We start from the raw sequence: 19,054 nt of genomic DNA on the forward strand, positions 1-19,054 counted from the left end.
ACAAGATAGTATCAGTATTAAAATAATCATAAACTATAAATAGGAGTAAGATATTCTTAAGCAGTAACTTCCCTTTTTGTCAAATCTAGCAAACTCAGTTTTAACCCAACTCTACAATTCTGTTTTAATAGTTGCGTCTAAGGGAAAAGCAAGACCCTCTTAGAGGAGTTAATGCTGTGAACCCCTCCATCATAGGCTCAGGTTGTATATATGTGTAAATAAACCATATATCACAAAGACACCACAGTCTCCTCTATGTCTCATTCTCAAAAGGAAACACAGACCCTGGGTAAACAAGCCTGGAACCCCAGAAATCTCACATGAGAGCTTTTCAAACTGCATTTCTGCCTTTCACACATGCAATCCAGCAGGAGGGGAAGTGCAAATGGATTGTAAGTGGTATGTATGAAAACTGTGTGGTGTACCTTACCTACACCACTGTGTGAAACTTCTCGTGCTCCAACGTCTTTTCGTCTCTTCGTTACTGAACCAAGGACTATCATGCGCAGCAGCATAGTACAAGCGGGACAGCATGTTCCTAGCCATTGGACCCTCCTGTACCTGCCTAGGCATGCAAAAAACAACAACACTGCTTATGCCGCTGATTAGGAACCTAGGAAGTAGCCTTACAGAGTCTGTCTACCTCAGTATTGTCACCATGATTAAAAACAATTCAGACAAGGGCCTTTCCCAGTCCTACCCATAGGGGTTGCCAGGGATTGACATGGAAATTTCTTGCACTCGCAACAGGTGATGTGTCACCGAGACGAGTGTGAGGCTTTTTGGAGTATATGGCAAATGTTGGGATTTTCCTCACAGACCCCCTGAAATCAAAGTGCCTAACCGAGCCGCATCCTCAATTATATATACTGTAAATCTAACGACTCAAATAAAAATAATAATCAATTTGTTTCAGTGGGGCACTCTGGGGGCGGCGAGTGTCCATATCCAGAACAGAACAGGGCATTTCTCAGCGCCCTCATTTGTGAAAACGAGCAAGGCCTTCAATAATAACAGAAGCAGGCCTAACCTTTTCCTTTCAAGTAGCCCGTCTGACGAGACTTTAGAACGGCCAACATCCTTCCTGAACCCAGGGCACTTTCATTGTGGGTTTTTTTACAGCGCGTAGGTTGCACAATGAAGCCTCTCTGGAAGATGGCATGGTAGCGTGCGGTCTCCTCAAATTTCCAACCGCTTGCCATTGACAATTTTCTTTTTGTACTAATAATAACAATAATAATTTATTATTTATACCCCGCCCATCTGGCTGGGTTTCCCAGTCACTCTGGGCGGCCCTCAACAGAACATTAAAAACACAAGGAAACTTTTGTCCATCAAAAGTACCTGGGTCTAATAATAATAATAATAATAACAATAACAATAATAATAATAAATAATCCCAATATATCTACTGATTTTAATAAATTTATTATTATTATTATTATTATTATTATTGCTACTACTATTATTATTATCATTATTAGCAGCAGCTTGAGTCTCAGCTGATGTCAGTTTACTGGGGTTAAAAATAAAAAAGTGTCCCATGGGGCATTTTCAAACGCCTCAGCTTTCATCTCCGGCTTCTCGGCCTCCGCCTCTCGCCCTGAAGAAGGACCCCATCACTCGAAGCGGGAAGAACCGCCGAGCCCGCTTTAGGCGTCTACCGCAGTGCCTGCTGCTGCTGCTCTTTTCTCAGAGCAGAGCGGGGAAGCGGTCGGGGAAAGGGAGGGGTCCTCCGGGGATAGCTGTCTTTGTAAGCGCCTATGCGTCTAAGGGTTTCCGGTTCCGGTGAGTCAGTGTCTGTGTCTCTCTCTGAGGGAGACCGAGCGAGCGGTTTTTGCCTGTGAAGAAGCTGCGGGAGACTCGGAGCCGGACGCGGGCCCAGCATGGCGGACGGCGACGCGGAGCGGGCCGATGGCCGCATTGTGAAAATGGAGGTGGACTACAGCGCCACCGTGGACCAGCGCTTGCCCGAGTGCGAGCAGATGGCCCGGGTGAGGGACTGGGCCGAGGAGGGGCTGAGTCATGGCGCGGCGGGCCGGCCTAGGCCGCGTCGCTCAGAGCCGGCGGCAGCTGGGCCCTGAGGGGAAGGGCGCCGCCGTCCGGCCAAGGGAGGACGGCGGCGCGGGTGGGAGGGCGCTCGGGAAAGGGGGTCGCCGGCGTTGGGCGAAGCCGCGGCGCCCCCGAGGATGGCACGATGGTTACGATGGTCTGTATCGTCACGGGCCCATTTTCCTCCCCTGCTCAGGCGGCTGCGGCCGCACGGGAGGCTCCTTTTGCGAAAGGGACATGCAAATTTGGGCGGCCGCAGAAAGTGGCTCCCCCGCAGCACAATCCGAGAGACATTTGCCGTTCAAAACCGGGATGAAGCTGCTCCATTTCGCGCTCCCCACCCCGTATTTTGGACAAGGGAGACTTACCAATACAGTGGTACCTCGGGTTACATACGCTTCAGGTTACAGACTCCACTAACCCAGAAATAGTGCTTCAGGTTAAGAACTTTGCTTCAGGATGAGAACAGAAATTGTGCTTCAGCGGCGCGGCAGCAGCAGGAGGCCCCATTAGCTAAAGTGGTGCTTCAGGTTAAGAACAGTTTCAGGTTAAGAACAGACCTCCGGAACAAATTAAGTACTTAACCTGAGGTACCACTGTATTCAGTTAAGGGGCTGTGCTGGTCGCGATAGCTTTGTATCACCGGGACAGCCTCTTGCGCCCCAAATTAAAATGTTGCACCCAAGTAGCTTGGAAGAATGGAAATAGGCAAAGAGATGGAGGGAGAGAGATTGCGACTACAGTATAGTTAAGTGATGATCGGAATAAGGATGCAGCCCCACCGACTGTCTGGAGTAGACATGTATTTGATAGATCGGGGCAGCAGGAGTAATCAAATCTTCTTTTGGATTATAGTGCTGTTCTTGGAACTTGATTAACACATAGCTCAAAATGTGCACTGTTGCAAATATTTGCTGCATTTGATAAAGCCGCTAGTGTACTGTGGATTGCTTTATCTCGCTTTCAGCCATGGTCAAAGCTGCATCGAGCAGTGCATGTTACCAATATTAGGCCTATGGCAGGCATGGCCAAACTTGGCCCTCCAGCTGTTTTGGTTCTACAGTTCCCATCATCCCTGACCACTGGTCCTGTTAACTAGGGGTGATGGGAGTTGTAGTACGAAAACAGCTGGAGGACCAAGTTTGGCCATGCCTGGCCTATGGTTATCCTGAGAGACATAACCAATGCAAAGTTACTCTTTAGTGTCCTTCCTAAGAGTTGTGGCTACTTTTAAACCTCTGTTGCTCTTTTTAAACCATATTGCTTTGGCTAGTGGCTGATGCAAATAAAGATGATTCTGAACCATTTGTTGAAGGTACATAACTCCATGGTGTGTGCTGCACTGTTTAGAATGGTCCTTTAGTTTTGTTGCAAATCTGCATTGACTATAGTTACAGGAGATACCAAAGGAGGAGTGAATGCACCTTTTATTTCTGTAGGAGAGTTATTGTATTTTCTATTCATTTTCTAATAAATAGTACTGGGGCTCTTATGACAATAGTACAAGAAGCAATATAGTGGCCTTAATTTCTAGCGTGAAAATAGCTAATTCAGAACTTATTTTTCTGATGATGCTCCTATCATTTATTCTCCGAAGTATTGCCACTACTTCACTGGGATTCTTTTTATATTTTGCTGGAAGCCGCCCAGACTGGCTGGGGAAACCCAGCCAGATGGGCAGCGTATAAACAATAAAATTATTATTGTTGTTATTATTCTCCACTGCTCTTTTTCTTGGTTGGGATACTGTTAGTCTGCTGTCTTCTCCCAGCAAACAGGGCAAGTAGCAATTGTGGCTGGACTTGTTCTTGGGCTGTGATAAATTTGTGGCTGCTGGTCCTCTGAGGTGGTTAAAGGACAGGTTACACTTCTGCCACCCTAGTGGGAATGAAGGAACTGATTGTTGCTTCAGGATTCAACTGAGTAACTGTAGAGCTTCATTTGCTTACCATAATTTCTACTAAACACAGGGAACAGGATAGGCAGTGACAGGGCTCTCTTACAGCAGCACCTTCCCCTTTAAGCAACATGGCTTCCAAGTTAGAAAACTAGCTAATTCCAGGCAAATTGGGAGCATGTTCACTGCTTTTCAAAAAGTCAGGGATCCAATTTGCATCTGGCAAAAAGGGTTGCAGTTATGTCCATAAATTTCCTCTTGTGTACAGTGGTACCTTGGGTTAAGAACTTAATTCATTCTGGAGGTCCATTTTTAACCTGAAACTGTTCTTAACCTGAGGTTCAACTTTAGCTAATGGGGCCGCCATGCTGCCACCGTGCGATTTCTGTTCTCATCCTGAAGCAAAGTTCTTAACCCAAGGTACTATTCTGGGTTAGCGGAGTCTGTAACCTGAGGTGTCTGTAACCTGAGGTACCACGGTATATGAACACCGTACATCACAAAATAGCTTTTGATAACACTTACCTAGATAAATGATGGCTGAAGACAGTAGCCTTTTATAACTTCTGGAAGTCTCTTAAGAAAGATTGGTCTAGTTATGACTAACTGCAGTCCTATTCTGAAGTCCTGTTGAATTCAGTGGGGCTTACTCCTGGGTAGGTGTGGTTAGAATTGTAGTCTAATTCCAGTTGAAATCAACAAAACAATATTTTGCAATGTATTTAAATCCTCTAGTTTGTAGTGGGAAGTGACCACAATTAACTGATGGCCGTGACTCATTTGGCCATGATTGGGCCCTGTTATCTTCAAAACCTGTACAATAAGGACGACTTAAAATAACTCAGCTTTTATTCTTGTATTTTAGGATGGAAGGCTTCAAGAAGCAATTGAGACTTTGCTATCCTTGGAAAAACAGACTCGAACTGTAAGTATAGCATACTGAATAACATTGCTTTTTAAAAGGTCATTTTAAAAGCCCCCTATTATGGAATATATCATCTAGCACAGGGGTCAGCAAACTTTTTCAGCAGGGGACTGGTCCACTTCTCCCTCAGACCTTGTGGGGGGCTGGACATTTTTTTGGGGGGGTGAATGAATTCCTATGCCCCACAAATAACCCAGAGATGCATTTTAAATAAAAGGACACATTCTACTCATGTAAAAAAACACGTTGATTCCCGGATCCAGCCCCCGGGCCTTAGTTTGCCTACCCATGATCTAGCATGAATTTGTCACCCCTTAATTACTTTTAGCCATCCTATTGTACTTGGCTCTCTCGCAAGGGTTAAAATGGTGAATCTTTTCCCAGACTTTCAATGCATGTATATGAATGGTGGGGATTTTTATTCATTCTAATAACTATGATTGCAGAAACAAGAGGGTGCAAAAAAGTTTTTCCTTGTTACCACAGCCTACAGGACCATGTGTTGTGCCTAGTGTTGCACCAGAGAGGTTGCACTGTCACAACAGAACTTTCATACCCCCCAGATCTGCTCCACAGCTGATTTGGAGGGGCTGGAGGGGACAGGAAAGGAAGTTCCTTTGTATGCACTGAAGTCACTTGTGCCAGTGAAGCTGCTGCATTAGATATGAGCCCCATGTTCAAATACTGCTAGTCGCTCTTCTGGAAGAAAGAATAAGTGGGTGGGAATAAAAAAAGGGAGATGTTCCTTGTTCTTTTAGCACACTGGTACTATTCCTCTTTGGTAAGTTTACTTGATGTGAGTAGTAGAACAGTGAATTGATCCTTAGCTTTGCTTTATGTAACCCAGATTTCCCTCTTACTTGTGGGCCTCAACTTGTCTTACAAGGTTGAGGACAAATTTCCATTAAAAGCTAGTGACTTTTTTGGTAGCGCTACTCCATTTGGAAGTGCCAGGAATCTTTCTTTGTGTTTACACTGGAGAAACTTCTGTGCTTAAGTATATACTTTTGTTTTTTAGGCTTCTGATATGATATCCACATCTCGCATTCTGGTTGCTGTAGTGAAAATGTGTTATGATGCTAAAGACTGGGATGCTCTTAATGAAAATATTATTATTCTGTCAAAGAGGAGAAGTCAGTTAAAGCAGGTAAGATTGTGTTAAGCTGTAAGAATTGTGGGGTGCTCAAAACCTTGTGTCCATATATTATCTCTTGAGTTTGGTAATCAAACATTGTTCCTTATAGCCAACAACAGGAGGCACCTAGTCTTCCTGCAAAGTGTCTTTGTACCTACTGCCTCCTAAGGAGGGTTACAGGAGAAGAGTAGTGGGCAGAGGGTTTGTGTGCAGTTTGCAGCAGTTGCTCTCATCCATGACACTGGTGCTGCATATCACAAAGTTGCAGCCTGTTGTCATTTTGAAAAAAGGAGTTGTGTCTCTGCCGCTGGTGGTTTTTTAATAATTCACTATTCCTGTGGCAATTACACTGGAGGCTTCCCCTGCTGTTCTTGATAATATTAGTTGTCACTAATATCCTGGCAACTGTCAATAGAACATCTTAATTGTGCTGTGGTTTATAGAGTGAAGTTGGCAATGAGCTTTCAAAATAGCCTAATAATGCATGCATATTCTGAATATAGACAATAAAAGAGCTTTGGGCTTTTCAGAAATGCTTTATAAGGCATAGGTTTGGAGTGAATATATGTTAGGGCAACATCCAATAATGCCAGCCTGCTTGCTCAGTGGGAGTTTCCCTGTGGCCAAGGGCCCACACCAAAAAATATTGTAGTCCTGCAGGCCCTCCAACCCTGGTTGCTTTATGAAGATGTCCTAAATTTGTAACATACACATTATATGTTACTCGATGGTGTACGCTTGACTACTTTGTTCATACAACAGTTGTGGCAAGACCATGCTATGCTTCCTTTTGTTTAGTCCCCCTCCTTCATTGGGAAGACTTGCTGCTTATTTTTGTTACTTCTTGTATCCAGAAGTAAAACCTCTATTTTCTCAGCTATGTAACTTCTTGAAAAATGAAGGATTTTTTAAAAAATTAAATTTGTTCTAATGAATGATAGCTGTTCATATAGATGTTAGTTTGCTTTGACCATCTATTTGCTGGAAGGTGGATTAAAATAAATGATAGTGTACAAAAGACATACAGTATTTCCATGGCTCAAAGTGTTCAATACCATCCAGGCATGCTCACTTGGTTGGTTGGCTGGCTGGCTGGCAGGTAGAATATTTGAGCTTTTTTCCTTTTCCTATTTAAATTTATTTTATAAACATACAAAACAAATGCAAAAATATCAGAAATGACAAAGGGGGCTATTCTCTTAATTTTTCAACAAAATCAGAAGATATGAGACAACATTTGTTAGTAGAAACATAGAGAGGCACATATTTCTCACATTGGTAGCACCAAATAGTTCTGGAGGTTAGCTGTATTGGTATAAATTATAAAAGTCCCACCACACATTATAAAAATGTTCTGGCCTGTTCTGTTTCTTTGCTTGCTACGGTGATTGTCGACAGATTGGAGACATTTCAAGAGGGAGAGCGCAGCAAAGAGAGAGGAGGAAAAGGAATTATCTCACCTTGAGGCACAAATTTTTAATGAAAGATGTTGAAGGTAGTTCTGGATGTAAAGACCAGCATGTAGGACTTTTACCTGCAGCCCTGGGTGGGAATAGCCTGCATGGGTTCAATTTAAAATTTTAAAAATATCCATACAGTAAAACATCATTGCTCTGTGAACATTTAGACTTTGAAGTAGAGTGCCTAAGGGAGGTAATGAAATTTCCCCCATCAAAGTTTTTGAAGACTAGATTAGATATGTGTTGTACTGTATACACGGAATATTCTACTTTTAAAAGTATATGTTTAATGTTACGGGTATAACATGTTATGGCAAGACAGCAATGAACCATCAGCATGGGAAAGTAGATGGGGTAGTATTGTAAAGCATTGTTTATCATGAACCATCTTAGAGAAAAGATGCTACATTAATTGGGGGAGATGATGACGAAGGAAGGATAATCATCTGATACATCATGTGTGTGTGTGATACAGACAACCAAGTTCCACTCTTCAATCAGGTCCACAGTAATAACACTAACTCTAGGAAGAAATTGTGCTTTGGGTATTGGAAAAATACAAGAAACCAAAATCCTAATTTGGTGGAAACTTACTATTTTTTCTATTTTTATAAAATAAAAACATTTTTGAAAAATAATTTGCCCCAATGACATTTGACACCTTCAACGAAAGTCTGATATAGTGTGACACAAACAAATGGAAATAGTGGTCTATCGGAAGGCCTTTGTTGCACAGGAGGGGAAGTTTGCATCTTTTATAATTTACCAAAGCCACATACCGTGCTAGTATATAATGTAAAGGCCTATGTTAACTGTATTGTGAGCTCAAGCTTTGGTCACTGAGAAATAAACAAGTAGTTCTTCTAGTGAAAGTCACTATAGGATATAGGCAAGTTCTGCTGTTTTGCATAAAATGTATTTTAGACTAAATATCCGTTTTAGCACCTTTAAAGCAAAGCTGCTTTAAGTGAGAAAATGGGAGGAAGCATTTGAGCCGAATCCTGCATGAGAGCTGTCTGCTCATTGTGGTTTATATCTAAGTATAGAAGCAAAGTGTTAGTGGTAACTCCCTTTTCACGGCAAATGTGGCTAACCATTTTTAATTGCAAAGTTTTTCCATTTTGACAGGTATGAAACAGCATAAAAGATAGTGTTTGGATAAATGGGCTATGCTGGCATAGGATTACAAGTTTTCTCATTATTTGTATTAGGCTGTTGCTAAAATGGTCCAGCAGTGCTGTACTTACGTTGAAGAGATCACAGATCTGCCAATCAAACTGCGTTTAATTGATACACTGCGTATGGTTACGGAAGGAAAGGTAAGTATTTTTCCTTTTAAAGAAAGGTGCACTTACTTCAATACTCCCTTGTGTACACTCTTGAATCTTAAGACAGCAGCTCCTGTTGATTCTCCAGGGCCGATTGTTGGTGGGGACTGCAGAGGGAAGAGCAGAAGGAGAAATCCTGTTACACAAGCAAAAGTCCACTTGTGTGATGTTGGATCTCACCCTATGAGTTGTACCTCTCTAGGTCATATTTGGAGTGCCCACAGAAATCAACGAAAAAGATTATCTAAGGTCTTCCCTGTTAGCCTTGAGCAGGCTTCCTCAACCTCGGCCCTCCAGATGTTTTGAGACTACAATTCCCATCATCCCTGACCACTGGTCCTGCCAGCTAGAGATCATGGGAGTTGTAGGCCAAAAACATCTGGAGGGCTGAGGCTGAGGAAGCCTGGCCTTGGGCATTAATTTTTCCTAATTGTGTTCTGACAAATCCTGGGATGCTGCTTTGCCACGGATGAGCCCTACATGGGGGAGCCAGGAGGGGGCTGGCCTGATTATTGAGTGAGAGTGCAGCCCTTAGTTTGGTAGCAGTAGTGCTGTGGCCTGTAAGAGTCCATCACCAGGAGCCCATTGCTGCACTGTGGTGGAATGGGAGTTTGGACCCTTCTCTGCTGGCCCATAAAGAAAGGCCCATTCCTATGGCTGCAAGCAGTGCCATTGTCAGCTTCCCCCCGCCCTATAGTTTGTGATGATGAGGCAAATCATGCAGTGTTTGTATGGGCCAAACATACTGCACAAAGTTAAATGCTTTCTGCATCTTTTTTAGATCTATGTTGAAATCGAAAGGGCTCGGCTGACCAATACTCTTGCAACAATAAAAGAGCAGAGTGGTGACGTGAAAGAAGCTGCTTCAATTCTGCAAGAACTTCAGGTGAAGGAGTATATATGCTGGAATACATGACATTGTTTGAAGTACTGCAACTTTAATCCTTTTTTAAATATACTCTTTAAAAAATCTTGCTTCAATTGTCACTGTAGTAGAAATGGAAAAAATGAACAAACCAGGAACTTTTGGTCACCATCTTTAGGCTGGATCCACACAATGGGGCTTTTACTTCCGTTCCTCACTGTGTTGTGGTGGGGTGGGTGGGACTGTTTAGAAAGGTTTGGGATGGAGCTTGAGTGTGTGTACACGCACGCTGCCGCAAGACTGGAAAATGGGACGAATTCAGTCGGGGCTGTTTTGCACACTTTGTAGAAATCGTTGCAAAGCTTAGGTGCTGTCGCTGTGAAGATGGCCAGCTTTCTAATAATATTCTTATAACTTCATTTTCTGAGCTGATGTGCTAAACTGATTTCTGTCAAGAACCAGAACCAATAAAGGTTCTCTAGCTGAATTATGCAGACTGTATTTAAACAGATAACAAATCGTTAATACAGTGGAACCTCGGTTTTTGAGCATCTTGGAATCCAGTCGATTCGGAAGCCGAACACCGCAAACCCAGAAGCAATTGCTTCCGTTTTTGAATGCACTTCGGAAGTTGAATGGCTTCCGCTGTGTGCTTTTCCATTTTTTTCAATGGATTTTGCCAACCGCCCATTGATCCTCCATTTCCGAATGTTTCAGAACTATACAGTCTTCCGGAACGGATTACGTTCGAAAATCGAGGTTCCACTGTACATTTCGGGGGCCCCCATACTAAATGTTGCAATGTACTTGGACCATTCAGACTTCTAGTACAATTATTACAAATTTCTAGTTTGCTCAAGGGGCAAACTTACTGTTCTTAAATGGATAAAAATTGGAATTAGTTATTGAATTGCTTTTATTACAGAATGTTATTATTTGCTATCCTTAAACAGTTTGAAAAAGCTTTCACCCTTCAGCTATTGGCTGCAGTGGTGTCAGGTTACTTTATTATCCAGTTGTATTTTAAAAGGTACAGTACAGTTTGCAACTGCCCATAAAAAGCAAGACTAGAGTGAGAGACTAGCGTGATGTCTGCTGTTTCCAGGAGCTCTCCTCATTCTGAGAGTTTGTTTGAACCCTGGGTGAGAACCCGGAGGGTGTGTCAGAAGGAAAATGAATTGATACTGATTTATATTAATAGCAACTTTACATTAATGTAACTTTTTTGTAATATTTTCAGTTGTCTTTTGCTTCAGTTTTCTGCACATTGCTTAATTTTTAATATATTAAGCAGTATAGAAATTAAATAATCACTTGAATATTATGGGGCAGGGGTGTATTTTTCTTGTGAGCTGTTAGTATAATAGGGCTGGTAAAAAATCTTTAGATTCCTAAAGGTTGATGTCAATTTTCATAAGTCTTGAAAACATGTCTGATGAAAACAAATTAATAGAAGTCTGGTTATGGAAATTTGTACAGTATATAGGGTATGCAAAACAAGTTATCTGCAGATCAACAATAAATACAAATCAGGGAGTGGAATTCAGTGTTGTGGTAAGGTGATCACTCTGTCATTGGAAGCATTTCTCCCTTCTACCCAGCCAGATGGGCTTTGAATAATAATAATAATAATAATAATAATAATAATAATAATAATAAATAAGTCTTATTAGTACACTGCGGCTTAGTGGGGGAGAAGTCCTGTTGAACTGACTTCCTCTCTAGAACAGCAGTTCAGTTGAAACCAACCCAAGATTTTTAAATTTCAAAGTTTTTCTAAGAACAGCAGTACCTGAAGTTTAAAAATTTAAAGTATACTAACTGAAGCATAAATACTGGCATGTAAACTGTATTTGCATGCCTACAGAAGCCATCATTCTGTACACTTATTATTTTGTTGCAAGACAGCTTTGATGGATAATTCTACCTTGCAAACTTTAGTTTTCCATATCGGTCTAGAAAGTATTAATACATTCTGAATTTTAGGTGGAAACCTATGGATCAATGGAGAAGAAGGAACGTGTGGAGTTCATCTTGGAGCAGATGAGGCTTTGTCTGGCTGTGAAAGACTATATCCGAACTCAAATTATTAGCAAAAAAATTAACACCAAATTTTTCCAGGAAGAAAACACAGAAGTAAGTCTGGTGGTGGATGACTTTAGGGGATGTTATGGGCATGTTTTAAATGGATTTCTCTGTCACATTGGGGAAATTTTACAACCATTTCTGTGTTTAACCTGACACTGTGTTACATTTCAGAAATTAAAACTGAAATACTACAATTTAATGATTCAACTGGATCAACATGAAGGTTCCTACCTTTCCATTTGTAAGCACTACAGAGCCATTTACGATACTCCTTGCATCCAGGCTGAAGGTGAAAAGTGGCAGCAGGTAAAAAAGACAGAAAGAGAAAGTAGCAAATACAGTGTAACCTGTTCAATTGTCTGCAAAAAAAAATCACATAAAGGAATGTCTTACCTTTTTGAGGGAACATTCTTTTTTATCATTTGCTATTGTGGCGCTGTGGGTTAAACCACAGAGCCTAGGACTTGCCGATCAGAAGGTCAGCGGTTCGAATCTCCGCAACGGGGTGAGCTCCCATTGCTCAGTCCCTGCTCCTGCCCACCTAGCAGTTCGAAAGCACATCAAAGTGCAAGTAGATAAATAGGTACTGCTCCGGCGGGAAGGTAAACAGCGTTGTCGTGCGCTGCTCTGGTTCGCCAGAAGTGGCTTAGTCATGCTGGCCACATGACCCGGAAGCTTTACGCCGGCTCCCTCGGCCAATAAAGCGAGATGAGCGCCGCATCCCCGGAGTCGGCCACGATTGGACCCTAATAGTCAGGGGTTCCTTTACCTTTACATATTGTTTTGGAGAGGACTGCTGTTTCTGCACTGTGGTCAAGATTTCACTTTCTTGAATTTCTTTATGCGGCTTAATTTTCTTTGTGAGAAACGTCCCGTCCCGTCCCCCCCCCATCAATTGGTCACAGCCATAACCTTATTTTCTGTTGACTCCATTATAGCTAAAGCTGTGCCTGTGGAGTAGATTCCATTCAGACTATATAGAAAACATCTGAAGACTTACGTTCAAGCAGTTCACAGGCTGGTATTGCAACTTCAGAAGGAGCAGGCAATTAGCCCATCCCAGCGTTAACCCATGCATCATGAACCTAACATACAATATCTGTTTTCCTTGCCTGCATAATGTAATGAGAGGGCAGGATCTCTCAGCGTTCCTTTATCTTTGGGCTTTTACTCCACCACTACCCACTGCAGTATCTGCTCAGTAAGCATCTGAAATGGGCCTGATTCTCATCCATGTGAGATGTAGAAAGCTGCTAAGGGGGCAAGAACTCCTTGTAATCTGCTCCCACTTTTGCACTTGTGTCAAGAAACCAGCATCACCTGAATTATCTTCCTTCCTTTGGCTATATTTGGAAAATCTGTGTCATCCAATTCAAGTGCGCAGATCAAGCAAACAGTGTAGTCCTACTTCAGATTGTGGGTGGGGGCTGAATTAATGCCTGCTAACTTACACTTAACTTAACACTTAACTTACAGGGACGCGGGTGGCGCTGTGGGTAAAACCTCAGCGCCTAGGACTTGCTGATCGTCAGGTCGGCGGTTCGAATTCCCGCGGCGGGGTGTGCTCCCATTGCTCGGTCCCAGCGCCTGCCAACCTAGCAGTTCGAAAGCACCCTTAAGTGCAAGTAGATAAGTAGGTACCGCTTTATAGCGGGAAGGTAAACGGCGTTTCCATGTGCTGCGCTGGCTCGCCAGATGCAGCTTGTCACGCTGGCCACGTGACCCGGAAGTGTCTTCAGACAGCACTGGCCCCCGGCCTCTTAAGTGAGATGGGCGCACAACCCTAGAGTCGGACACGACTGGCCCGTACGGGCACGGGTACCTTTACCTTTAACTTACACTACAGCTTTCCAAAGGAAGGAATTCGTTTAAATGCAAGACTGCCTTTTTATTGTTTGCATGTTACTTTTCTTACATGAATCATTACTTCCATTTTTTATTTTTTTTAAATTCTATGATGTCCCTAAAGAGCAAGTGATGTAAAATAATTTTAAAATGCTGGTTCTAAATAAGATTCCTGCTTGCAACACGAGATTGGATTTGATGATCGATATAACATCTTGCAGCTCCCTGCTTGTGTGATCTTATAAGGTGGAGCCATTTTTAGTACCTTGGGTTGTATCCAATGGTTTCACAGGCAGGTGTTAGCTTATGCAGCCAATCATTCTCTTACTTTCTCTTTGCATAGCCATTGGCTATAACCCTCCATAAATTAGATAAAGTTAGATGCATAGGTTGTCTTCTGATCAAGCTGATTTCAGCTTTGTGTGTTTGTTTGTTTGCTTGCTTGCTTGCATTGCTGCCTCTTGTTCAACTACAAAATCAAGTTTCTTCCTATCTTCTTTTAAACAGGCACTGAAGAGTGTTGTTCTCTATGTTATCCTGTCACCTTATGACAATGAACAGTCTGACCTGGTACACAGAATAAGCACTGATAAAAAACTAGAAGACATTCCTAAGTACAAGTATGTAGCTTTCCTGTTGGCATGCTAATATACTGAGAAACAATCCCTGTAGAATTTGGTGTGACATTTGAAATGTTGTGAAAGCCAGCTAGTCAAGATGTTTATTTAAGGTAGAGTGGAGAACCTGTGACTACTGTTGGAACTCCCATCATCCCTGACCATTGGCCATTCTGGCTGATCTGGAGGGCCACAGGTTGTTCACCCCTAACTGACAGTTTGTAAAATGACTCAGGTGTTTGTAGCCTGCTATTACACATACAAGTAGGGATTTACATTCACAATTTTGTCAGCCAACAATTTACTGAGGCTTTTTTTATCCCCTCCCCCCCAACAGAGATCTTTTAAAATTATTTACCACTATGGAATTGATGCGTTGGACTACCCTGGTTGAGGAATATGGAAAAGAATTAAGGGAAGGTTCTCTAGAAAGTCCTGCAACAGATGTGTTTGGTTACACAGAGGAAGGTGAAAAGCGATGGAAAGATTTAAAAAACAGAGTTGTGGAGCATGTAAGTTCAATCTGCTTTCTAGCAAAAAGTTAGGACTAGGAGGAATACTATTTCTGACAATCAACATCCTATTTATAAATGATGTTTTATTTTATTTTTTTTAAAAAAAAGACTGTTGGGAGCTACTCAAATCAGGATGTAATTAACACATTCTAGCAAAGTGTAAGACTCATCATGGATATTATATTGTTATAATATATATATCTCGAACGTTCTTTTGGAAGCCGAATGTCCGACAGGGATTCCGCAGCTTCCGATTGGCTGCAGGACCTTCCTGCAGCCAATCGGAAGCCCCGCTTTGGAAGTCAAACCAACTTCCGGAACAGATTCCATTTGATTTCCAAGGTACTACTGTATATGTATATAAAATATTTTAGAAAACTTACATCCACTGGGGATTAAGGTACATTTATGTTATTTTACAGTCCCTTCTGATTAAGCTGTGTGCATGTGTAATCTGAGAGTGTCTTACACACTTCCTCAAATACCAAAACTACATAATTGCTTGTCTTGTGCTACATAAGCCCTTGATTTCATTACAGCATATTATTTTTTTGTATTTCGGCTGCTTCTTTCTGATCACCTATTCTTCTTTTCTTTTAGAATATTAGAATAATGGCAAAATATTACACCAGGATTACCATGAAGAGAATGGCACAACTTCTGGATTTATCAATTGATGTAAGTGATTCTCAGAATTGCTGAGGGCTTTTGTATCATCCCCTTGTTTCCAAAACTGCAGCCTGCAGGTTTCATTCAGATGGTCCACGATGTGCCTGTGAAGAGTGCTTAGAGTAAATACAGTAAAATAGAATATAAGGAGCATTTTAAAAATACAATTAAAAATCATACAGCATCTAGCACAGCACTTTGCAGTTGCTACGACAAGCAGAAAACTCTTGAAGTGGTCTGTCAAGACTCTCAGCAATTTTCAAGTGGTCTTGGGGGTGGAGAGGATATTTGGGAATCACTTTTGTTTGAATTTTTTTGTTGAACCTGCTCTTCAACATTTGTTGCAAAAGACATTACATGGAATTACACGATCTCAAATGCACTCTTAAGCAGCTAACCTTTCTGAACACTGTTATCAAATATAACTTTGGCCTGTGTCACACAATATTTCCTTGACATGCAATAGTACTTTTCCTCTGTGCTACATCCTGGTTTGAGAATACTCAATATAGTTGTATCGCTAGAGACACAATTTTTAAAGAACTGTTTGACATAAGAACGAGATAGCCAAACCAATGAAGTTGAAATGTATTCATTTCGGAGAAACAAAATCAAAGTCTGGATATCTTTGTCATGTATGTATGTATGTATTTATTTATTTATATTTATATTTATATCCTCCCTTTTCTCTTGAAGAATTCCCCTAAGAGACAATAGAGTGTCACTCAAAGCAATTTTTAAAATTTTATCTCCTAATTCAGTGCTGTTTGTTTGCTTTACAGGAATCTGAAGAATTTTTGTCCAACTTAGTGGTGAATAAGACCATCTTTGCAAAAGTAGATAGGCTGGCAGGAATTATCAACTTTCAGAGACCCAAGGACCCAAATAACTTGCTCAATGACTGGTCTCACAAGCTCAATTCACTAATGGCTCTAGTTAATAAAACTACACATCTCATTGCCAAAGAGGAGATGATACATAACTTGCAGTAAGGTGCCTCAGTCGCCTTAATGCTTTAGGGATGCATTGAATTGGTTATAGAAAAAGACTTTATCCCACTGTATATTTGGTTTTTTCATCTCTTCCCTCCAGGTGAAATTTAGAACATAATCTCTCTTGAAGAATTGTTGAGAATTAAGTTCCTTTGATAATTCATTTGGTTTATAACACTTTTGCTGCAATTGATGGAAAAACACAATAAAATCGTATTGCCTGTGTAATGGAAATGGCCTTTGATTTATCCCAGTTTGCCCTCATTTGTCCAGCAAATATTTTTGCATTGTCTATCTCTGATCTTACCCTTCCAGGTGTATAAGTATGTTGTAATATTTTCTTTTATAAAGAAATGTAACAAGATTATACTTCAGTGTTAACCTTAAGTACCATTGTGTCTAGAAATGTCAGGTATGGAACAGAATTCCCATTTTTATTCCAGTGTTGTAGAATGGTAGTTTTATAGCAGAATGTGACCTAACAAAGGCAGCATGGAGCAAGTTGTACCTTATTTTCAATTTCCTATGGATAAATGTCTTTTGTTTGACTTGTATCTTTGCTACAGTAACACTTGAGTAATTTTACCACATAATTGCAGGTGGCTCATCTTTCTTTTCTTGATAATTGTCTAGATCAGGGGTCAGCAGACCTTGTGGGGGACCGGACTATATTTTGAAAAATAATGAACAAATTCCTATGCCCCACAAATAACCCAGAGATTCTACTCATGTAAAAACACGTTGATTCCCGGACCGTCCGCGGGCCAGATTTAGAAGGCGATTGGGCCGGATCCGCCCCCCGGGCCTTAGTTTGCCTACCCATGATTTAGATTGTTTTAAGACTTTAAAATGAAAGCACAATGTGAATTAGTGAAGCCGGTGTTTTAATCTTCTGTTCTAGACTTCCACCTGAAGAAAAACCATATAGTTTAGGCTACGGTCCCTAAAGTAGTGTCTGATACAACATGCTCAACAGATATGTCTGTTATAAGGATATGTTATTTTTAATTAAACTAGATGAGCCACATTTGGATGTAAAATGAATTCTTTTCCCGTTAAAAGTTTTTGAAAGTTCTTAGAATGGTGCTTCAGTATGTAGCTGTAAATGCCTCAGAAACTCTTGGGATCTAAATAGCTGTTCCCCAATTCAGGGGACTGCCAGCAGGAGGAAGGGACAAGGAAGAAAACTTGTGTTCACTCTGTTCCAGCACTTGAAATCAGCTGCTTTCAGAAGTGTTCTGGACTCCACGCCTTTAGACTGATTCAGAAATTTTTATTTATAGGGTTTCTTAGCCACTGTTCACCATAAGGGCCCATGATGGGTTACAACAGTATAACAACACAGCGTTAAAAATATTCTACCAGCATGAATTTTTCCTTGATTGTAGTCCATTCCACTTAGGGAAGGAGCCCTTTTGTTAATCAAAGGCCCTACAACTTTCTGAAGCTGATTGGGGTGGGAGGTGCTGGGGTCTCAATTACTGGGAACTGCTTCTTTCCCTGTTCTGTTCAAGGCTTTCGTCAGCTCCAGCAACAATGTTGAATATAATTCATAGTGTGCTTTTACATATATATATATATATATAAACCGGGACGTGGGTGGCGCTGTGGGTAAAACCTCAGCGCCTAGGACTTGCCGATCGCATGGTCGGCGGTTCAAATCCCTGCGGCGGGGTGAGCTCCCGTCGTTCGGTCCCAGCTCCTGCCCACCTAGCAGTTCAAAAGCACCCTTAAGTGCAAGTAGATAAGTAGGTACCGCTTTATAGCGGGAAGGTAAACGGCGTTTCCGTGTGCTTCTCTGGTGCCGGTTCGCCAGAGCAGCTTCATCACGCTGGCCACATGACCCGGATGTGTCTGCGGACAGCGCTGGCTCCCGGCCTCTAGAGTGAGATGAGCGCACAACCCTAGAGTCTTGTCAAGAGTGGCCCGTACAGGCAGGGGTACCTTTACCTTTACCTATATAAAAACCAGAGCTTCGGTTTACTTTATAGTACTTTAAGGTGCTATTAGGCTTCTTAGGCATAGTATGGGTTGTATCAAATGTAGCCTGTGAGCAGAGTAATGTAGAATGGGGCTGCACCTTCCTTTCCTCCCTCCTTCCCTCTACCCTTAAACTACCCGCAGAATTTGGAGACCACCCCGCAACACGGGGGGAGGCGGAGGAGCCTTTTTTGTGAGCAGACGTACACTCGCCCAATTTCAAAACCTGCTCTGTGTTTATGCCATTGACTGAATGAGGAACTGAGCAGTATGTTCATTGTGCAACATACCTTATTAAAATGGCTAAAGAACTGTGACCAGGAGGGAAATAGCCATTACTAATGAACCACACACGCTTTTGCAGAGTGAAAATAGGTAGATCATTAGCAATTTTGTGTATAAATGTGTATACAGTGGTACCTCAGGTTAAGTGCTTAATTCATTCCGCAGGTCCGTTCTTAACCTGAAACTGTTCTTAACCTGAAGCACCACTTTAGCGAATGGGGCTTTCTGCTACCGCCACGCAATTTCTGTTCTCATCCTGAAGCAAAGTTCTTAACCCGAGGTACTATTTCTGGGTTAGCGGAGTCTGTAACCTGAAGCATATGTAACCTGAAGCGTATGTAACCCGAGGTACCACTGTATATAGAAGTATTTCTATACCACCACAAGCAGCCCAGTGACTT

The 19,054-nt window shown here is 41.8% G+C and overlaps 1 protein-coding gene across 1 annotated transcript; it reads left to right on the forward strand.

Moving 5' to 3' along the window:
• Positions 1-1,773: 1,773 nt before the first annotated feature.
• On the forward strand, positions 1,774-17,415 carry PSMD12 (proteasome 26S subunit, non-ATPase 12). The gene is made up of 11 exons (XM_081849802.1): positions 1,774-1,994; positions 4,815-4,874; positions 5,893-6,021; positions 8,681-8,788; positions 9,579-9,683; positions 11,649-11,798; positions 11,922-12,056; positions 14,103-14,215; positions 14,550-14,724; positions 15,328-15,405; positions 16,179-17,415. The coding sequence occupies exons 1-11, from the start codon at positions 1,887-1,889 to the stop codon at positions 16,386-16,388; spliced, it is 1,371 nt and encodes a 456-aa protein (XP_081705928.1). The 5' UTR covers positions 1,774-1,886; the 3' UTR covers positions 16,389-17,415.
• The last annotated feature ends 1,639 nt before the right edge of the window (positions 17,416-19,054 follow it).

This window comes from Podarcis erhardii (genome assembly GCF_964252035.2).
Source record: "Podarcis erhardii genome assembly, chromosome: 2".
Classification (NCBI taxonomy): Eukaryota; Metazoa; Chordata; class Lepidosauria; order Squamata; family Lacertidae; genus Podarcis; species Podarcis erhardii.